This window comes from Microcebus murinus, chromosome 16, assembly GCF_040939455.1.
Source record: "Microcebus murinus isolate Inina chromosome 16, M.murinus_Inina_mat1.0, whole genome shotgun sequence".
NCBI classification, from domain to species: Eukaryota; Metazoa; Chordata; class Mammalia; order Primates; family Cheirogaleidae; genus Microcebus; species Microcebus murinus.
In genome coordinates, this window is record NC_134119.1 from 65,910,395 (window position 1) to 65,933,821 (window position 23,427).

The 23,427-nt window shown below is 51.0% G+C and overlaps 1 protein-coding gene across 2 annotated transcripts; it reads left to right on the forward strand.

Annotated features, from left to right (window-relative positions):
* Positions 1–595: 595 nt before the first annotated feature.
* On the forward strand, positions 596–22,543 carry C5AR1 (complement C5a receptor 1). Of its 2 annotated transcripts, none has more exons than XM_012761544.2 (2): positions 596–696; positions 20,417–22,543. In XM_012761544.2, exons 1-2 carry the CDS (start codon positions 694–696, stop codon positions 21,467–21,469), a joined length of 1,056 nt encoding a protein of 351 aa, XP_012616998.1. In that variant the 5' UTR covers positions 596–693; the 3' UTR covers positions 21,470–22,543. The 2 variants fall into 2 exon arrangements, with proteins under 2 accessions (XP_012616998.1, XP_075849312.1); XM_075993197.1 differs by lacking the exon at positions 596–696 and adding an exon at positions 708–1,182.
* The last annotated feature ends 884 nt before the right edge of the window (positions 22,544–23,427 follow it).

Below are 23,427 nucleotides of genomic sequence, written 5' to 3' on the forward strand. Positions count from 1 at the left end.
TGGAAAAAATGAGCCGGGCATGGTGGTGAATGCCTGTAGTCCCAGCTACTCGGGAGGCTGAGGCAGGAGGATCGCTTGAGCCCAGGAGTTTGAGGTTGCTGTGAGCGAGGCTGATGCCACAGCACTCTAGCCCAGGCAACAGAGTGAGACTCTGTCTCAAACAAAATAAATAAATAAAATAGCAGCAAAATGCCCCTAAGTGCTGTGCCACCTCCACAGACCTGTTTGATCTCTCTGGGCCTCAAAACAGCCTGGCCGGGGGGCTGGGGGTCACAATCCCTGCTCTCCAGGGATCCCAGGTGTGTTTAGGCCAACTGGACCCCTGAGGTTTTCCCCCCAAAGCTTGGGGCTCTAGAAGGAAAGAGAGATATGGCCCCAAGTGGGGAAACTGAGGCCGGGAGACGGGCCAAACCTGGGCGCGAGCCCCTTCCACCCAGCTTCCTCCCTTCTCGGAGCAGGAACTTCTTGGGTTTGGGGAGTCTCGTCCTCCCTTCTCTGGGCAGGAGGCCGTGTCTAGAGTTCCCTGGCGGGCCGGGCGGTGCTCGGACCAATGAGAACTCCAGGGAGGGCAGACTGGTCATTTCCTCCCTGCTGCCTGCATCTGGCCTGTGGCTTTAAAAACCACAGCCCGAGGGCAGGAGGGACCTGCCATCACCCTTCGGTCATCGGTCATCGGGAGCCCGGAGCCCAGAGATGGTGAGTCTCGAAGGGGGATGGGTGCAGGTCACTCTTCCCCCGTCCCCCGATCTGTGCCCCTGGGGGCCCCTTTCTCTGTCCCCAACTCTCCCTTCTTGCTCGTGTCTCCCTTCCCTTCCTCCCTCTGCTCGTCCCCCTCTCCCTTGCGTCCCAGACTCTCACCTCGGGATGTGGCCGGGGAATGAGACCGTCCAGGGTTCATGGGAGGCACAGTCACCCCACAGGGCTGGGGACCCCAGAGGGTTCCCGGGAAAGGAGACCCTGGAGTTGGGTCTAGAAAGTTCCAGCTTGACTAAGAAGATACGATGAGTACGGATTCCACACACGTGGAAAAGTCCAGAACAGGCCTCCCAGCCTGCAGGCACGCGGGGTCTTTAGCTGAGTCCGAGGAGAACAAGGCCAAGGTGAAGAACACTCGGGAGAACAGAGTGACGGTGGCCAAGCTTTGCTTTAAGGAAAAGAGGAAGGAGCTGGTTGGGAAGGATGGTAATGTAACTCACACGGCACTTTTGAGGTTCTGAATGAAAGAGATGGGGAAACTGAGGCCCAGGGAGGAGCAGAGCTGGCCCGGGTCCTGCCATGGTGGGGGCAGAGCCAGGTCGCCCATCGCAGGCTAATCGAGGGCCCCCTTTCCACCCAGAGCTGCCAGTCAGCACCTGCGGCGCCCGGCCTTGCTTCATCCTCACGAAAGAGGAAACAGAAGACAAGTTGGAAGGACCATGGAGGGGCGTGAGGTTGCCTCATCCCCCATCCTGCCCCGAGATCTGACTTGGGCCAGAGAGACTTTCGGCTTCTATTTTTATTTCTTTCCATAAAACATTGGAGGCCGGGCGCGGTGGCTCACGCCTGTAATCCTAGCACTCTGGGAGGCCGAGGCAGGAGGATTGCTCAAGGTCAGGAGTTCGAAACCAGCCTGAGCAAGAGTAAGACTCCGTCTCTACTAAAAATAGAAAGAAATTAACTGGCCAACTAAAAATATATAGAAAAAATTAGCCGGGCATGGTGGCGCATGCCTGTAGTCCCAGCTACTCGGGAGGCTGAGGCAGGAGGATCACGTGAGCCCAGGAGTTTGAGGTTGCTGTGAGCTAGGCTGACGCCACGGTGACGCCACGGCACTCACTCTAGCCCAGGCAACAAAGCGAGACTCTGTCTCAAAACACAAAACAAAAACACAAACACATTCCAAAGTACGGAAGGGCATTCAGTAAAACTCCCTCTCCCTGCCCTACTGCAATGGTCCCAGCAAGAGGCACCTGCCCACCCCAGAGCCTTTTTGACTGCTTGTCATTGTCCCCAGAGACACCATGGGGACCAGTGTGTCAAGGTGGATCTTTCTAGAAATAGTCTACGCATGGCCAAGAATACATGCTTAGGGAACAAAGTGAGGAGTAGTTGATATGGGGGACCCCAAAGTCAAGTTCAACTTCTGCCTCTGCTGTGTAGTAGCCGAGGAGACTTGTCCGTTCTGGGCTTCCTTTTCCTTACCTTTAAGGCGAGGCTGATACTAGAACCCACGTCGTGGGTTAGCGGAGAGAATTCAACGAGGTGACACGTAGGAAGTTTGGCCGGCATACAGTTGGTGCTCAATGCGTGTGGCATGTCTGTGCTTTCTTTCCCTTGCAAACAGCAGTGTGTTTTATACAGTATTCTGCACCTTGCTTGTTACCATGAGTAACGGGGTATTAGTAACGGGGTATTATTAATGGTATTATCAACCAGCATTTATTGAGTGCTTACTGTATGCCAGGCATGGTGCTAAATTCGAATTTCAGATGAAACAACCTATGAAAAAGGTACTTTACCCGCATGTATTTCAAAGGAGCTGCCTCTGTCTTTTTTAATCAATGGTGAAGTATTCCAATAGGAGGGTCCATGCCCAGAATTGGAGATTTAGGTCCAATATTGTCTTTCAAACTAAAACCGCCCCTCTACTTACGTCTTTGGACTAATGATTTGTGTTGTCTTTGCCAACTTGAGAGGGAGCTCATTGCACCTGCCAAGGATCTGAAGGCTTTTGTTTTTCACTTCGTTTTTTTTTTGTTTTTTTTCTTTTTTTTGAGACAGAGTCTCGCTTGTTGACCAGGCTACAGTGAGTGCCGTGGTGTCAGCCTAGCTCACAGCAACCTCAAACTCCTGGGCTCAAGCGATCCTCCTGCCTCAGCCTCCCTGAGTAGCTGGGACTACAGGCATGTGCCATCATGCCCGGCTAATTTTCTATATATATTAGTTGGCCAATTAATTTCTTTCTATTTATAGTAGAGACTGGGGTCTTGCTCTTGCTCAGGCTGGTTTCGAACTCCTGACCTCGAGCAATCCGCCCGCCTTGGCCTCCCAGAGTGCTAGGATTACAGCCGTGAGCCACTGCGCCCGGCTCACTTAGTTTTCAAAATGTGAGCGTTTCTGTATTTTAATGTTCAGGGATCTCTCATTGCTAAGATCACGCCAATTTAAGAAAATAAGTGGCCGGGCGCGGTGGCTCACGCCTGTAATCCTAGCACTTTGGGAGGCCGAGGCGGGAGGATTGCTCGAGGTCAGGAGTTCGAAACCAGCCTGAGCAAGAGCGAGACCCTGTCTCTACTATAAATAGAAAGAAATTAATTGGCCAACTAATATATATATAGAAAAAATTAGCTGGGCATGGTGGAACATGCCTGTAGTCCCAGCTACTTGGGAGGCTGAGGCAGGAGGATCGCTTGAGCCCAGGAGTTTGAGGTTGGTGTGAGCTAGGCTGATGCCACGGCACTCACTCTAGCCTGGACAACAAAGGAGACTCTGTCTCAAGAAAGGAAAGGAAAGGAAAGGAAAGGAAAGGAAAGGAAAGGAAAGGAAAGGAAAGGAAAGGAAAGGAAAGGAAAGGAAAGGAAAGGAAAGGAAAGGAAAGGAAGTCGAGGTGCTAGACCGCACCTCTGACCCCGATGTCTCGGGGGTCGCAGGCTGTCGCGGTGTTTCCATGAGCCTGTGTGTGTCGCGTGGGAACGGGGTGGCGATGTTCAAGGGGAAGCTGACCTCGCCTTCCTGTGATCACTGGCCCTGCAAGTGTTCCTAGCTGGTCTGCTATCCTGATTTTCATAGCGGACCGTCGAGAGAACTTTCCTTATTGGAAACATGGGGATCCGGGAGCCCAGTCCGTAGGGAAGAGGCTCAGGTGAAGCTGCCCGCCTGTGGCCAGTCCCGCCTCTTTTCTGTGCTCTCCTCTTCCCACTTTTCTTCCTTCCCTCGGCCATCAGCCCCATCCTCACTGGCCCAAATCACTGCCCCGGCCCCCCTCTCCGGTCCTTCTGCTTCTGGTCTCATCTCCTCACAGTGGCTTAGAGGGATGCTTCTAAACTGAAACTCTAACCTAGTCCCTCTCCAGCTCAAAAACCACCCATGGCTCCCCATTACCCCAGCATCAAATACACGTTCTTGAACATGGCATCTGCAGACATTCCGATCTCATCTCGGCCACCTGCCGGCCCTGCTGACCTTTCATTTCCTGGCGTGGAGCACGTGGCTTCCCTCTTACCCGAGGGCATTTCTACCTAGAATGCACGCCCCTCACGGCCCCTGCACTTTAGGCCTGGGAGCTTCTCAAACAGAGGGCTCTGGGGGTCGACTTTCAGGACTTCTCTCCTATCTCTGTGCTCGCTGACTGGGGGGACTTGGAAAGGTCTCTTAACCTCTCCGTAGCCTCAGTTTTCTCATCCATGAAATGGGTGTTGCGATTGCGACACCCCTCCTAGGGTTGTTATGTGGATTAAATGAGATAATATAGGAAAAGGGCTTAAAATAGGGCTCGGCGACTATTACTGCTGCTCTCATAAGTACCTCTCCTTCACCCTGGTCTCACCTGACCCCTTCGCGTCTCCTCACCGCAGCCACCCTCGTCTAAGCCACCATTGTCCCTCACCTCACCCGGACAATTCCAATCTCCTCTTCCTCCTCGTCTGCTCTGCACCCCCTTTTCCTAGAACAGACGAGAGATCTTCTTAAAATGAGGATGGTAACTTAGGAGCAATGGGAGTACCCCGCCTTCACGTGGTGTGACTTAGATACCTGTCGTTATTAGGAAATTAACGAGGCGACACCCGCGACGCACCTAGGACGGTGCCCGACAATTAGGAAGCCCTAGGTAGCCCAGACCTGCCCTGTCCAACATGCTAGCCGTTATACACGCGTGGCTCTCTATACAACGTGCTTATACACGTGTGGCTCTCTACGTGCAATTAAAATGACACAAAATTAAAAAGTTCAGCTTTCTGGACGCACCTGTATTTCAAGCCCTCGGCTGCCACGCGTGGCTGGTGGCTGCCGTCTGGACGCACAGATACAGGACGTCTCCGTCATCATGGAAAGTTCTATGTAGCAGACAGCACTGCAGCTGTGCAGTTTTATTTCTGTTTTTTTTTTTTTTTTTTTTTTTTTTTGGAAACAGGGTCTCACTTTGTTGTCCAGGCTAGAGTGAGTGCCGTGGCGTCAGCCTCGCTCACAGCAACCTCAAACTCCTGGGCTCAAGCAATCCTCCTGCCTCAGCCTCCCGAGTAGCTGGGACTACAGGCATTCGCCACCATGCCCGGCTAATTTTTTTCTATATATATTAGTTGGCCAATTAATTTCTTTCTATTTTATAGTAGAGACGGGGTTTCACTCTTGCTCAGGCTGGTTTCGAACTCCTGACCTTGAGCGATCCTCCCGCCTCGGCCTCCCAGAGTGCTAGGATTACAGGCGTGAGCCACCGCGCCCGGCGGTGGACAGTTTTACTTCTTCGGGATGCTTTTCCCCCCCCTGCACCAGGCCGGACTCTAGTAAGCACCTCCGTTCTCATCCCAGTTGATCCATGTCTCTCTCCCGGGAGACTGGAACCTCCCCGAGGCCAGGGGCCAGGTGTGGCACGGCAGGATCCCCGTCCTAAGGGAGCTAGGACCCATTTGTTCTCACAGATAAAGAAATGTTCTTAGAATCTTTCTTGGACCCCTAGCATGGCAGAACCGCGGGCCGTTTGATATATTTCATGTTCTGTCCAGTTTTTCAGAATGGGCAACCCACTCGTGTTTATCCATTCGAGAACAAAAGCACATCTAGGGAGAAGCGGCTGGCACTGCTTGTCCCCTCGGTCCCCCACCTCCGTCCCCAGGAGCGACGACTGCCACAAGTTTCCAGAGCTAGTCTGTGCCTACAAAAGCAACACACACACACACTCACACTCACACTCACACTCACACACACACTCACACTCACACACACACTCACACACACTCACACTCACACACACACTCACACTCACACACACTCACACTCACACACACTCACACTCACTCACACTCACACACACACTCACACTCACACACACACTCACACTCACACACACACTCACACTCACACACACTCACACTCACACACACACTCACACTCACACACACTCACACTCACACACACACTCACACACACTCACACACACACTCACACTCACACACACACTCACACACACACACTCACACTCACACACACACACACTCACACACACTCACACTCATACACACTCACACTCACACACACACACTCACACTCACACTCACACACACTCACACTCACACACACACTCACACACACACTCACACTCACACTCACACACACTCACACTCACACACACACACTCACACTCACACACACTCACACTCACACACACACACTCACACACACACACTCACACTCACACACACACTCACACACTCACACTCACACACACACACACACACACACTCACACACACACACTCACACTCACACACACACACTCACACACACACACTCACACACACTCACACTCACACTCACACACACACTCACACACACACTCACACACACACTCACACTCACACACACTCACACACACTCACACACACACTCACACTCACACACACTCACACTCACACACACTCACACTCACACTCACACACACACTCACACACACACACTCACACACACACACTCACACACACACTCACACTCACACACTCACACTCACACACACACACTCACACTGACACACACACACTCACACACACACACACTCACACACACACTCACACTCACACACACACACTCACACACACACTCACACTCACACACACACTCACACTCGCACACACACACTCACACTCACACACACACTCACACTCGCACACACACAATCTATCTCTATAGCGAGCACAAGAGAGAGACTCCCCTTTTGTAGGGAGAATGCTTTACCCGCGGTTCCGTCCTGTCCCTGCTTTTCCTGCCCCACCCCTAGATCTTGGAGGTCTTTCCACATCAGCACACAAATCATTTCCTCATTCGGTTTTTTTTTTTTTTTGAGTCAGAGTCTCACTCTGTTGCCCGGGCTAGAGTGCCGTGGTGTCAGCCTCGCTCACAGCAACCTCAAACTCCTGGGCTTCTTCAATCCTCCTGCCCCAGCCTCCCAAGTAGCTGGGACTACAGGCATGCGCCACCATGCCCGGCTAATATTTTCCCTCTCTCTATATATATTTTTAGTTGGCCAATTAATTTCTTTCTATTTTTAGTAGAGATGGGGTCTCGCTCTTGCTCAGGCTGGTTTCGAACTCCTAACCTCAAGTGATCCTCCCACCTCGGCCTCCCAGGGTGTGAGCCACCTCGCCTGGCCTCTCCTCATTCGTTTTTTTTTTTTTTTTTTTTTTTTTTTTGAGACAGAGTCTCACTTTGTTGCCCAGGCTAGAGTGAGTGCCGTGGCGTCAGCCTGGCTCACAGCAACCTCAAACTCCTGGGCTCAAGCGATCCTCCTGCCTCAGCCTCCCGAGTAGCTGGGACTACAGGCATGCGCCACCATGCCCGGCTAGTTTTTTTTTATATATATATCAGTTGGCCAATTAATTTCTTTCTATTTATAGTAGAGACGGGGTCTCGCTCTTGCTCAGGCTGGTTTTGAACTCCTGACCTTGAGCAATCCACCCGCCTCGGCCTCCCAAGAGCTAGGATTACAGGCGTGAGCCACAGCGCCCGGCCTCCTCATTCGTTTTGACAGTTGTGCAGTCTTGTCGCCTGGATGTGCCGGCATTAACGCAGCCAGTCCCCTCCCCTCTTGCTGGCCGCTTGAGTCATTGTTGGGTGCTGCCATGGCAAAACTTTGTGACCCATTATCGTCTGGAAGATGCTGGAAACCACAGGGTGTTAGAGTCAGCACTTTTTTTCTGCCTGCATGAAGCCAAGGAGAGAGGGGAGGAATGGATCGGAGGTCATGCCGGGAAAGGAGCTGTTAGCTGAGCAGGGGAGGGACCAGGCAGTGAGGAATTGGGTGGCCCGGGAGACTCCTCTTTTGGGGAACTGAGTGAAAGGGCTGAGGCTTCAAAGGGGGACATTCAAAATACTTAACAATCTGCTAAGGTATAGCAGTCCCCTGAGCAGGGTGTGGGGCCTCCCGCCCTGCCTAGTATTTTTTTTTTTTTGAGACAGAGTGTCACTTTGTTGCCCAGGCTAGAGTGAGTGCCGTGGCATCAGCCTAGCTCACAGCAACCTCAAACTCCTGGGCTCGAGCAATCCTTCTGCCTCAGCCTCCCGAGTAGCTGGGACTACAGGCATGCGCCACCATGCCCGGCTAATTTTTTGTATATATATTTTTAGTTGGTCAATTAATTTATTTCTATTTTTGGTAGAGGCGGGGTCTCGCTCAGGCTGGTTTCGAACTCCTGACCTTGAGCAATCCGGCCCGCCTCAGCCTCCCAAAGTGCTAGGATTACAGGCGTGAGCCACCACGCCCGGCTCACTTAGTTTTCAAAATGTGAGCGTTTCTGTATTTTAATGTTCAGGGATCTCTCATTGCTAAGATCACGCCAATTTAAGAAAATAAGTGGCCGGGCGCGGTGGCTCACGCCTGTAATCCTAGCACTTTGGGAGGCCGAGGCGGGAGGATTGCTCGAGGTCAGGAGTTCGAAACCAGCCTGAGCAAGAGCGAGACCCTGTCTCTACTATAAATAGAAAGAAATTAATTGGCCAACTAATATATATATAGAAAAAATTAGCTGGGCATGGTGGAACATGCCTGTAGTCCCAGCTACTTGGGAGGCTGAGGCAGGAGGATCGCTTGAGCCCAGGAGTTTGAGGTTGGTGTGAGCTAGGCTGATGCCACGGCACTCACTCTAGCCTGGACAACAAAGGAGACTCTGTCTCAAGAAAGGAAAGGAAAGGAAAGGAAAGGAAAGGAAAGGAAAGGAAAGGAAAGGAAAGGAAGGAAAGGAAAGGAAAGGAAAGGAAAGGAAAGGAAAGGAAAGGAAAGGAAAGGAAAGGAAAGGAAAGGAAAGGAAAGGAAAGGAAAGGAAAGGAAAGGAAAGGAAAGGAAAGGAAAGGAAAGGAAAGGAAAGGGTCAAGGTGCTAGACCGCACCTCTGACCCCGATGTCTCGGGGGTCGCAGGCTGTCGCGGTGTTTCCATGAGCCTGTGTGTGTCGCGTGGGAACGGGGTGGCGATGTTCAAGGGGAAGCTGACCTCGCCTTCCTGTGATCGCTGGCCCTGCAAGTGTTCCCAGCTGGTCTGCTATCCTGATTTTCATGGCGGACCGTCGAGAGAACTTTCCTTATTGGAAAAATGGGGATCCGGGAGCCCAGTCCGTAGGGAAGAGGCTCAGGTGAAGCTGCCCGCCTGTGGCCAGTCCCGCCTCTTTTCTGTGCTCTCCTCTTCCCACTTTTCTTCCTTCCCTCGGCCATCAGCCCCATCCCCACTGGCCCAAATCACTGCCCCGGCCCCCCTCTCTGGTCCTTCTGCTTCTGGTCTCATCTCCTCACAGTGGCTTAGAGGGATGCTTCTAAACTGAAACTCTAACCTAGTCCCTCTCCAGCTCAAAAACCACCCATGGCTCCCCATTACCCCAGCATCAAATACACGTTCTTGAACATGGCATCTGCAGACATTCCGATCTCATCTCGGCCACCTGCCGGCCCTGCTGACCTTTCATTTCCTGGCGTGGAGCACGTGGCTTCCCTCTTACCCGAGGGCATTTCTACCTAGAATGCACGCCCCTCACGGCCCCTGCACTTTAGGCCTGGGAGCTTCTCAAACAGAGGGCTCTGGGGGTCGACTTTCAGGACTTCTCTCCTATCTCTGTGCTCGCTGACTGGGGGGACTTGGAAAGGTCTCTTAACCTCTCCGTAGCCTCAGTTTTCTCATCCATGAAATGGGTGTTGCGATTGCGACACCCCTCCTAGGGTTGTTATGTGGATTAAATGAGATAATATAGGAAAAGGGCTTAAAATAGGGCTCGGCGACTATTACTGCTGCTCTCATAAGTACCTCTCCTTCACCCTGGTCTCACCTGACCCCTTCGCGTCTCCTCACCGCAGCCACCCTCGTCTAAGCCACCATTGTCCCTCACCTCACCCGGACAATTCCAATCTCCTCTTCCTCCTCGTCTGCTCTGCACCCCCTTTTCCTAGAACAGACGAGAGATCTTCTTAAAATGAGGATGGTAACTTAGGAGCAATGGGAGTACCCCGCCTTCACGTGGTGTGACTTAGATACCTGTCGTTATTAGGAAATTAACGAGGCGACACCCGCGACGCACCTAGGACGGTGCCCGACAATTAGGAAGCCCTAGGTAGCCCAGACCTGCCCTGTCCAACATGCTAGCCGTTATACACGCGTGGCTCTCTATACAACGTGCTTATACACGTGTGGCTCTCTACGTGCAATTAAAATGACACAAAATTAAAAAGTTCAGCTTTCTGGACGCACCTGTATTTCAAGCCCTCGGCTGCCACGCGTGGCTGGTGGCTGCCGTCTGGACGCACAGATACAGGACGTCTCCGTCATCATGGAAAGTTCTATGTAGCAGACAGCACTGCAGCTGTGCAGTTTTATTTCTGTTTTTTTTTTTTTTTTTGGAAACAGGGTCTCACTTTGTTGTCCAGGCTAGAGTGAGTGCCGTGGCGTCAGCCTCGCTCACAGCAACCTCAAACTCCTGGGCTCAAGCAATCCTCCTGCCTCAGCCTCCCGAGTAGCTGGGACTACAGGCATGTGCCACCATGCCCGGCTAATTTTTTCTATATATATTAGTTGGCCAATTAATGTCTTTCTATTTATAGTAGAGACGGGGTCTCGCTCTTGCTCAGGCTGGTTTCGAACTCCTGACCTTGAGCGATCCTCCCGCCTCGGCCTCCCAGAGTGCTAGGGTTACAGGCGTGAGCCACCACGCCCGGCCTTGGACAGTTTTACTTCTTCGGGATGCTTTCCCCCCCCCTGCACCAGGCCGGACTCTAGTAAGCACCTCCGTTCTCATCCCAGTTGGTCCATGTCTCTCTCCCGGGAGACTGGAACCTCCCCGAGGCCAGGGGCCAGGTGTGGCACGGCAGGATCCCCGTCCTAAGGGAGCTAAGACCCATTTGTTCTCACAAATAAAGAAATGTTCTTAGAATCTTTCTTGGACCCCTAGCATGGCAGAACCGCGGGCCGTTTGATATATTTCATGTTCTGTCCAGTTTTTCAGAATGGGCAACCCACTCGTGTTTATCCATTCGAGAACAAAAGCACATCTAGGGAGAAGCGGCTGGCACTGCTTGTCCCCTCGGTCCCCCACCTCCGTTCCCCAGGAGCGACGACTGCCACAAGTTTCCAGAGCTAGTCTGTGCCTACAAAAGCAACACACACACACACTCACACACTCACACACACACTCACACACACACACACTCACACACACACACTCACACTCACACACACTCACACACACACACTCACACACACACTCACACACACTCACACTCACACACACACACTCTCACACACACACTCACACACACACTCACACACACTCACACACACTCACACACACACTCACACACACTCACACACACACTCACACACACACACTCACACACTCACACACACACTCACACACACACACTCACACACACTCACACACACACTCACACACACACACACTCACACACACTCACACACACACACTCACACACACACTCACACTCACACACACACACTCACACACACACTCACACACACACTCACACACACTCACACACACTCACACACACACTCACACACACACACACTCACACACTCACACACACACACTCACACACACACACTCACACACACACACACTCACACACACTCACACACACACACTCACACACACACACTCACACACACTCACACACACACACACTCACACACACTCACACACACACACTCACACACACACTCACACACACACTCACACTCACACACACACTCACACACACACTCACACACACACTCACACACACTCACACACACACACACTCACACACACACACACACTCACACACACACACACTCACACACACTCACACACACACTCACACACTCACACACACACACACACTCACACACTCACACACACACACACACACACAATCTATCTATAGCGAGCACAAGAGAGAGACTCCCCTTTTGTAGGGAGAATACTTTACCCGCGGTTCTGTCCTGTCCCTGCTTTTCCTGCCCCACCCCTAGATCTTGGAGGTCTTTCCACATCAGCACACAAATCATTTCCTCATTCCGTTTTGTTTTTTTTTTTGAGTCAGAGTCTCACTCTGTTGCCCGGGCTAGAGTGCCGTGGTGTCAGCCTCGCTCACAGCAACCTCAAACTCCTGGGCTTCTTCAATCCTCCTGCCTCAGCCTCCCAAGTAGCTGGGACTACAAGCATGTGCCACCATGCCCAGCTAATATTTTCTCTCTCTATATATATATTTTTAGTTGGCTAATTAATTTCTTTCTATTTTTAGTAGAGATGGGGTCTCGCTCTTGCTCAGGCTGGTTTCGAACTCCTAACCTCAAGTGATCCTCCCGCCTCGGCCTCCCAGGGTGTGAGCCACCTCGCCTGGCCTCTCCTCATTCGTTTTGACAGTTGTGCAGTCTTGTCGCCTGGATGTGCCGGCATTAACGCAGCCAGTCCCCTCCCCTCTTGCTGGCCACTTGAGTCATTTCCAGTCTTCGTTGGGTGCTGCCATGGCAAAACTTTGTGACCCATTAGCGTCTGGAAGATGCTGGAAACCACAGGGTGTTAGAGTCAGCACTTTTTTTCTGCCTGCATGAAGCCAAGGAGAGAGGGGAGGAATGGATCGGAGGTCATGCCGGGAAAGGAGCTGTTAGCTGAGCAGGGCAGGGACCAGGCAGTGAGGAATTGGGTGGCCCGGGAGACTCCTCTTTTGGGGAACTGAGTGAAAGGGCTGAGGCTTCAAGGGGGACATTCAAAATACTTAACAATCTGCTAAGGTATAGCAGTCCCCTGAGCAGGGTGTGGGGCCTCCTGCCCTGCCTAGTATTTTTAACCCTTTAGTGACTTGAGCATGGGGACCCGTAGTCCAGAGTGTCCCAAAGTAGGAAATGGGAAGCCGGGGTACCAGGCTGGGTGGCTGAGGGCAGGGGCTACTTACGAATGGAAATAGTCCAAATTCTAAGCTTTCTGTTTTGAAATATTTTCAAACTTATAAAAAAAAATTACAAGAATAGTAAAGAACTCTCAGCCGGGTGCTGTGGCTCACGCCTGTGATCCTAGCACTCTGGGAGGCCAAGGCGGGAGGATCGCTTGAGGTCAGGAGTTCGACACCAGCCTGAGCAAGAGTGAGACCCTGTCTCTACTAAAAATAGAAAGAAATTAATTGGCCAACTAAAAATATATAGAAAAAGTTAGCCGGGCATGGTGGTGCATGCCTGTAGTCCCAGCTACTCGGGAGGCTGAGGCAGGAGGATCGCTTGAGCCCAGGAGTTTGAGGTTGCTGTGAGCTAGGCTAACGCCACGGCACTCACTCTAGCCTGGGCAACACAGTGAGACTCTGTCTCAAAAAAAAAAAAAAAAAGAACTCTCATATAGTTTTTACCCAGATTCTTTAAATTTACTGTATGGATCATTTATTTATCCATTAACCCATCTGCCCACCCATCCATCGATTCATCTATTAACCCATTTTCAATCCATCTCTCTTTTTTTTGAGACAGACTCTCACTCTGTTGCCCTGGCTAGAGTGCCATGGCCTCAGCCTAGCTCACAGCAACCTCAAACTCCTGGCCTCAAGCGATCCTCCTGCCTCAGCCTCCCGAGTAGCTGGGACTACAGGCATGCGCCACCATGCCTGGCTAGTTTTGTCTATATATTTTTAGTTGGCCAATTAATTTATTTCTATTTTTTTAGTAGAGCCGGGGTCTCACTCTTGCTCAGGCTGGTTTAGAACTCCTGACCTTGAGCGATCCTCCTGCCTTGGCCTCCCAGAGTGCTAGGATTACAGGCGTGAGCCACTGCGCCCCGGCCTCTATCTGTCTCTTTGTTTATCATCTGTCCACTCATCACCTATTCATCTGTTCTCCATCCATCTGTATCTGCCATCTGCTATCTACCATCTTCTTTCTAAACTTTTCTGAGAATAAGTTGCAAGCATCGAGTCTGTTGACCTCTAAACACTTCAGTGTCTATTTCTCAAGAACGAGGACATTCCGCTGCACGAGCGCAGCAGTCACCCATGCCAGCAAACCTCCCTGTGGACACCTCCCTGTCATCTAGTCCACACTGCCTACTCCACCCGGCCCGACGGTCCCCGGACGCCCACGACAGTGGCTTTGTTTCCTCTTGTCCAGGCTGAGGTGTGGGACCCTTCTTTGCCTGTGGTTGTCCTCGCTCCTTAACCTGGGACTGTCCCTCGGCCCTTCCTCGTCTTCACGACACTGGCATTTTTTATTGAGTAAAATGGACAGAAGGCTGTAGGTCACCATTTCGAAGTGTGCAGCTCAGTGGCATTTGGTATATTCACAGCGTTGTGCAAGCACAACCTCTATTTCCAAAGCCTTTCATCACCCCAAAAAAGAAACCCTGCACCCATTTGTGCTCAGTTCCCCATTGCCCTCTCGCCACCCCGGCCCCCGGCATCACTCCTCTGTTTTTTGTCTCTGCCGATTTGCCTATTCTGGGCGTTTCCTATGCGTGGAATCATACGATGTGTGTCCCTTTGTGTTGCCTTCTTACGCTTGGCATCAGGTTTTTGAGATTCGCCCAAGTTGGAGCATGCGTGAGTGCCCCGTTCCTTTTCATGGCTGAGTAGTATTCCACGGCACAGTGAGACCACGCCCCGTTCATTCACTCATTAGCTGTCGCTGACGTCTTCCTCCTTAATAATTAATCACAGATATGGCTTGCAATGATTAATTGCTGGCATGCGCCCACTGACCACGGCCTGGCTGAACTTGGGGCAATGTAGGGGGACAAGAAATTAAAAAAAAAAAAGAGTGATGCAGAGAAAGTTGTGGTCTTGAGCTTTTTAATAATCATAATATTGATAAATAATAATAGCAATGGCTGACGTTTCTTATCCCGCTCCTGTGTGCCAGGCACTGTGCTAGGCACTTAGGCACTTTTCATCTTATTACATCTTCCAGGTGGGTGTCTTAGGGCTATAAACCTCAGTCTGCAAATTCAACTATTTTTTTTTTGGAGGCAGAGTCTCGCTTTGTTGCCCAGGCTAGAGTGAGTGCCGTGGCGTCAGCCTAGCTCACAGCAACCTCAAACTCCTGGGCTCAAGCGATCCTCCTGCCTCAGCCTCCCAAGTAGGTGGGACAACAGGAATGCACCACCATGCCTGGCTAATTTTTTCTATATATATTAATTGGCCAATTAATTTCTTTCTATTTATAGTAGAGAGGGGTCTCGCTCTTGCTCAGGCTGGTTTCGAACTCCTGACTTTGAGCAATCCGCCCTCCTCGGCCTCCCAGAGTGCTAGGGTTACAGGGGTGAGCCACTGCGCCTGTCCCAAATTCAACTATTTAGAGCTGCAAATCTAGCTCTAAATATTTCTAGAATGATTTCTATTTCTGTCCCTTTTTCTCTGCGTTGGTGTCAAAGTGGCCTTCGGGGGCAGGCTAGCCCCAGGGGTCACAGGACTCACCCCTGAAGTGTTCTTTTTTTTTTTTTTTGAGACAGAGTCTCACTGTGTTGCCCAGGCTAGAGTGAGTGCCGTGGCGTCAGCCTAGCTCACAGCAACCTCAATCTCCTGGGCTCAAGCGATCCTCCTGCCTCAGGCTCCCGAGTAGCTGGGACTACAGGCATGCGCCACCATGCCTGGCTAATTTTTTCTATATATATTAGTTGGCCAATTAATTTCTTTCTATTTATAGTAGAGACGGGGTCTCGCTCTTGCTCAGGCTGGTTTTGAACTCCTGACCTCGAGCAATCCTCCCGCCTCGGCCTCCCAGAGTGCTAGGATTACAGGCGTGAGCCACCGTGCCCGGCCCCCTGAAGTGCTCTTGCCCTGTCTGCAGCCCGTCCTGGAGTCAGGCAGGGGCAGCCCTTCTGGGTTTGCATCCCAGCCTGCACGGTGCTAATTCCTAGCTACGTGACAGTGGCGTGGAACAGCCTCCGTCACCTTGTGGTGCCTCGTGCTTCCTGGACAGAACCACGGGCATGAGTAGAACCTGCTTGTAGGGCCGGGATCCGGCTTGCAAGAGCAGATGCCATGCCAAACACACAGCAGGTGCCGGCAAGTACTGGCTGCTTGAGTGCCATTGATCGGTCATTCAGTGGGTGGCACGGGATGGGGTGGGGTCTGCAGCATCTGGTCCCTCTGGGCACAGATTTACCAATAAGGCTCTGGCAGCTCCTCTGCTGCCACCAGCAGCTTCTTTCTCCTCGGGGCATGACAGCGTCCTGCAGCTGCCTTTGGGAAGAAGTGCTAAGGGCCTTCCTGACCTTTATTTTATTCTGGAAAATTTCAAACACATCAAGTGGAGAGAACAATATTATGTGCCCAATGTGCCCATCACCCAGCTTGGACAGTTAGCACCACTGTCATTCTTAGTCATCCTCTGCCCTGCCCTCCTCCCTCCCTCGTCCCTCCTCCTTCCTCTCTTCCTCTCCCCTGCCTCTCTCCCTGGCTCCCCCTCCCTCTCCTCTTCTCTCTCCAGCTACTTCTTTTCTTTTCTTTTTTTGAGACACAGTCTTGCTCTTTTACCTAGGCTAGAGTGCCATGGCATCAGCCTTGCTCACAGCAACCTCAAACTTCTGGGCTCCAGCGATCCTCCTGCCTCAGCCTCCCGAGTAGCTGGGACTACAGGCATGCGCCACCATGCCCGGCTAATTTTTTCTATATATATTAGTTGGCCAATTAATTTCTTTCTATTTATAGTAGAGACGGGGTCTCACTCTTGCTCAGGCTGGTTTCGAACTCCTGACCTCGAGCAATCCGCCCGCCTCGGCCTCCCAGAGAGCTAGGATTACAGGCGTGAGCCACCGCGCCTGGCCCCCTCTGGTTTTTGAAAATGCCATTGATACGTGGAGGAAACCAGACCCTTTTGTTTTCCCTGCAGAGTTTCCCACAGTCTGATTTGGCCACTTGCGTGTCCCTGTGGTGTTATTGGAGGTCGTCTGTCTTCCTGGGATGCTAAGTGATGAGTGGGTTCATGGTGCCAGCCAGACCTGTCTATTATGATACGAAGTTTCCTGCTAAGTCTTCACTTAGATGGTTTTATCAGACCCTGGTCACCATCATGCAGATCCATGCTTTCATGTATCTGTCACTCCCCCTGCATATATGTCCCTCTTAGGTTCCTATTTAAGAAGAGCTTTTCCCAATTTGACTGTATTTTACCCCAAAATCGACTCTGTACAGAAATGGCAGAAGAAATGCTCCATTCTTTTCCTTCCCAGAATAAGACGGCGGCCAATGAGTTTGCTTGTTTTAACCCTTTGCACGTGCTTGCTTTTTTCTCGATTCCTTTATTCTACTCTGGATTTAATTTTTTTTTTTTTTTTTTTTTTGAGACAGAGTCTCACTTTGTTGCCCAGGCTAGAGCGAGTGCCGTGGCGTCAGCCTAGCTCACAGCAACCTCAAACTCCTGGGCTCAAGTGATCCTCCTGCCTCAGCCTCCCGAGTAGCTGGGACTACAGGCATGCGCCACCATGCCCGGCTAATTTTTTCTATATATATTAGTTGGCCAATTAATTTCTTTCTATTTATAGTGGAGACGGGGTCTCGCTCTTGCTCAGGCTGTTTTCGAACTCCTGACCTCAAGCAATCCTCCCGCCTCGGCCTCCCAGAGTGCTAGGATTACAGGCGTGAGCCACAGCGCCCGGCCTGGATTTAATATTTTAAATACCCCAGATTTTACAAAGCGCGGCAGTAGAATAAAAAACTGGAGTTTCTTTTCATACAAACTTATTTATTCAGATTTTTTTATATTTCACATTATTGATACATCCAAAGAGTAATTTTAATCTCTATAATTTTTCATGGTGTGATATTTTTTGAAACATTCCCCCACATGAAGACCTGGTTTACATTCACATGTTTTTGCAAATATAAATCGTCTCTGTTCTTCCTCCTTTGATTTTTCTTTAGAACGAACAAGACAATCTTTGTGTTTTTCGGGTGAGGAGTGAATTTATAGGGCTTTCCATCCGATGCTAACCGTGTCGGGTCACACTCCACATCCGCGTGCGAAGGGTTAATATCACTATGAAATCACAGATCTTTATATATTGACGTGTTTCATTCCATTTACGCTTATTATTATGTGATGCTCAAATCGTCCCATCTTTGGCTGGTGGCAGCCGTGTCAGGCTGTCTCCTGTGCCCTTTTTTATGTGACCCCATCATTTTAAAAGAATTTCCTCGTGTTCTAGTGCAAGAAGCTGCGGGCTCATCTTGTCTAGTTCTTGTCTCAGAACAGGAATGACGCTTTCTCCAAGGAGCCCTGGTTCCTTTGAATGACAAATGGTATTTAGAGACCTGATGTGGGTACTGAGGTCCCTCTTGTTTTTTTTTTTTTTTTTGAGACAGAGTCTGGCTTTGTTGCCCAGGCTAGAGTGAGTGCCGTGGCGTCAGCCTAGCTCACAGCAACCTCAATCTCATGGGCTCAAGCAATCCTCCTGCCTCAGCCTCCCGAGTAGCTGGGACTACAGACACAAGCCACCAGGCCCGGCTAATTTCATATATATATATTTCATATATATATTAGTTGGCCAATTAATTTCTTCCTATTTTTATAGTAGAGACGGGGTCTCGCTCAGGCTGGTTTTGAACTCCTGACCTTGAGCAATCCGCCCGCCTCGGCCTCCCAGAGAGCTAGGATTACAAGCGTGAGCCACCGCGCCCGGCCCCTCTTGTTCTTGAATTTGCTATTCTTCTGTCTTCCTTTCATCCCCCCCAGAAAGGAAAAATCGATTTCTTATTCCTATTTCTTAGTCTTCCTCTTGCTGCCCACAAACATTTTGTCTCTGCCCAGACTGAAAAGTCCTCCTAATGGCTTAGCATTTGGGAATGATGACGGTGAGAACTGGTGGCTGCTAGCCACTCTCCAGGGACAGCGAAGGGACCAGCAGGAAATGCCACCGATCCCCAGAGGACTGACTCTGATTAGGCCAGTGCACCTAATCCTAGAGCCACACTGAGCCACGAGTAGCGCCCAGGACAAAAGGATACATCTCGCGCGCCCCTATACACACTCCTAAAATATCTTCCCCTAGCTCGAACCAAGTAGAAAAAGTCAATAAAACTCTAAGCCCCATCAAACCCACAAAACACCCACGACTACATAAAACCCCACGTTGCCCAGTGAGTCTGCACCCATGGTCACATTGTGACCCTCCAAAAACCCGCCCAGCTGGGGCTGCAACCCGGGGGCTGATTGGAAACGAACATCTCCAATTGCGCAATAACACAGGGTCGTAAAACAAACGGAACCTGGCTTTTGTTTGAAAATACAATTTGCATTTTTTTTCCACCATGGATTTTTTTTGCATTAATTTTGATTCTTTAAAATACTGTATTAAGGCCAGGCACGGAGGCTCACGCCTGTAATCCTAGCACTCTGGGAGGCCGAGGCTGGCCGATTGCTCAAGGTCAGGAGTTGGAGACCAGCCTGAACAAGAGCGAGACCCCGTCTCTACTAAAAATAGAAAGCAATTAATTGACCAACTAAAAATATATATAGAAAAAATTAGCAGGTCATGGTGGCCCATGGCTGTAGTCCTAGCTACTCGGGAGGCTGAGGCAGGAGGATCGCTTGAGCCCAGGAGTTTGAGGTTGCTGTGAGTTAGGCTGACGCCACGGCACTCACTCTAGCCTGGGCGACAAAGTGAGACTCTATCTCAAAAAAACAAAAACAAAAACAAAACAAAATACTGTATTAAAATGTTATTTATCTTGATGACTGAGTGTTGGGGCACCCTTCCTTAAATTTTGTGCCCAACACGAGTGAGGCACTGCCAGGCCACTGTCTTCTCTGGGCAGCCACTGGGACATGGGGCACGGAGCTGACCGGCGGCTTCGGGGGGCGGCAGGCAGGACGAGGGGGTGGAGGTGTGTGCGGGGAAAGCCAGCCATTCCTGTCATCCCAGGTGTGGATGATATTAAATATACCTAACACGCAGCGTACCATGGGCACTGGCCGACCGGAATGGGCCGTGGCTACAGGGTTGCAGCGGGGCTGGCTTTAGCCGCTGGGGTGCCGGATCGTGGGGGAGTCCGGGTCCTTTGTGGGGCAGGGACAGGGTGACAGGGATCCCTGTCAACACAGAAGTGTTTCAATATTTGAATAAATATATGACCTCCCTGCCGACTCTCAGCCCTCAGCGACCCATTTCCCAGCAGAAACGTGATGAGGCTCACGTGGGCAAAAAGCCACAGGCTTGTGACAGGCCCCTCGGCCTGTGTCTGCAGACTCACCCTCTCCCGCCCCTCTCATTCCACTTAGGAGCCCATGGAGAATAGCACGCCCTACAATTACCCCTACGAGGACAACTTTAGCCTGGACCCGAACATCTCTGTGGATAACCATTCCACCACGCTGCACCCTTGGAGCATCTTGGCCTTGGTCATCTTGGCCATCGACTTCCTGGTGGGCGTGCCGGGCAATGGCCTGGTGGTCTGGGTGACGGCGTTTGAGGCCAGGCGGGCCGTCAATGCCATCTGGTTCCTCAACCTGGCCTTGGCCGACTTCCTCTCCTGCCTGGTGCTGCCCATCCTGTTCACGTCCATCATCCAGGACAACCACTGGTCCTTCGGGGCGACCGCCTGCCGCATCCTGCCCTCCGTCATCCTGCTGAACATGTACGCTAGCATCCTGCTCCTGGCCACCATCAGCGCCGACCGCCTGGTGCTGGTGTTCGACCCCATCTGGTGCCAGAAATTCCGAGGGGCCCGCTTGGCCTGGGCGGCCTGCGGCCTGGCCTGGGTCCTGGCCTTGCTGCTGACCATCCCCTCCTTCCTGTACCGGTCCCTGACCGAGGACCACTACCCCCCCAAGACCAAGTGCGGCACCGACTACGGCCCGGAGCTCCTGCACAGGGAGCGCGCCGTGGCCAGCGTCCGGCTGGTCGCGGGCTTCGTGCTGCCGCTGCTCACCCTCACCTTCTGCTACAGCTTCCTGCTGCTGCGCACCTGGAGCCGCAGGGCCACGCGCTCCACCAAGACCGTCAAGGTGGTGGTGGCGGTGGTGGCCAGCTTCTTTATTTTCTGGCTGCCCTACCAGGTGACAGGGATGATGCTGGCTTTCCTCGAGCCGTCCTCGTCCGTCTGGAAGCAGGTGAAGAAGGCGGATCCCTTCTGTGTCTCTCTTGCCTATGTCAACTGCTGCATCAACCCCGTCATCTACGTGGTGGCCGGCGGTGGCTTCCAAAGCCGCCTGCGCAAATCCCTCCCCAGCTTGCTCCGCCACGTGCTGGCCGAGGAGTCCGTGGTGAGGGACAGCAAGTCGTTCACCCGCTCCACCGCGGACACCCCGGCCGAGAAGAGCCAAGCCGTGTGAGCTGGGGCCACCAGGGCCACCACGGCGGATGTCCCCTCCCCTTCCTCTGCGGCCACTCTCGCTCGGCTTGTTGGAACCCCGCTCTTGGGGGGGCTGCTGTCGTCTCAGCGAACTTTTCCTCCTTCCTCTTGTCTGTCTCAGACTTGTCACCCCCCGCCCTTCCAGGGTGACTGTCCTCGTCCTTCCTCACTCCCAGGACTAACCTGTCCTTCCATCCCAGACTCTCGAAAAACAGGTGGAAGCCAATGGTGTCCTACAGGGCAATATGTCCCTGTGCGCAGAAAGTGTGAACGGGGACATTAGAAAACAAGCAAATAGAAACATTCCCATGTAAAAAAAAACCCAAAAAACAAAAAACTCAGTCGTGTATTTATTTTATAGAAAGTTGGAAACAATGTAACTGGCATCTGGAAAGTTATACTCTCCGTTAGGACCGAGGGACCGCAGACCTGTCTCAGCTCCTGTGAGTTGATTTAAAGAAAAACATTAAGTTAAAATGTTACTTAGGTTTTTTTTTTTTTTTTTTTTAAGTATTAAGTAAAAAGATATTCTGTGGGATGGAAAAAGGATGAGGAAGACATGCCAAAGGCTAAGGTTAGAGAAACAGTGGCTGGGTAGATGCAGATTGTAAAAAAAATGCTTTTTACTTGGAAAACAGTTATTTTGTTTGTACTTTAAAAAAAAAAAGAAATTAGAATTTTTATTTTGAGATCGCTGCAGACGCCATGCAGTTGTAAGTAATGATACAGAGGGATCCTGGGGCCCCTGTGTCTAGTCCCCTGTGTCCACCCCCAGGTGACACCTTGCAAAGGGACATGACATTCTCCCCCGACACTTATGCAGGCAGCATTCGGGACACTGCTATGGCCACGAGGATCCCAGGGACGCCAGGTCCCTTGTCCTCCCCAGCCTTGTCCCTGGCCCCTGGCAGCCACTAATCCACTATCCATTTCTGTGCTCTTGTCATCGCAAGAATGTTATTCAGGGGAATCATGCAGTCTGCAACACTTGGAGCTTTCAGAAACTAGTATGTGTGACTTTAATGATGAAAATAAATTATATGAAGTATCGAAATGGTGATCGTGTTATTTAGAATGAGTTATTTATAATGACTTTACAATATTTCTGCTTAGAGACTGTGCACGTGTGGCGTGTAGATTGTCTAGAAATATCGTATAGGCCAACACTGTCCAGCAGAAATATGATGCGAGCCCCACGTTTAGTTTTAAATTTTCTAGCAGCCACATCTAAAAAGTAAAAAGAAACAGATGAAATAATAATCAAATATTCAATAATATAATTATGTTATCATAAGAACAATGATCATGATCTATTAATTTTATTAAATAAATAGTATATATTATATGAATATCAATATAGTATAGAATTTTTTTTTTTTAATTTTTTGAGACAGAGTCTCACTCTGTTGCCTGAGCTAGAGTGCCCTGGTATCAGCCTAGCTCACAGCAACCTCAAACTCCTGGGCTCAAGTGATCCTCCTGTCTTAGCCTCCCGAGTAGCTGGGACTACAGGCATGCACCACCATTCCCAGTTAATTTTTCTTACATGTATTTTTTTAGTTGTCTAGCTAATTTCTTTCTATTTTATTAGTAGAGACAGGGTCTCGCTCTTTTTTTTTTTTTTTTTTTTTGAGACAGAGTCTCGCTTTGTTGCCCAGGCTAGAGTGAGTGCCGTGGCGTCAGCCTAGCTCACAGCAACCTCAAACTCCTGGGCTCGAGCGATCCTTCTGCCTCAGCCTCCCTGGTAGCTGGGACTACAGGCATGCGCCACCATGCCCGGCTAATTTTTTATATATATATCAGTTGGCCAATTGATTTCTTTCTATTTATAGTAGAGACGGGGTCTCGCTCTTGCTCAGGCTGGTTTTGAACTCCTGACCTTGAGCAATCCGCCCGCCTCGGCCTCCCAAGAGCTAGGATTACAGGCGTGAGCCACAG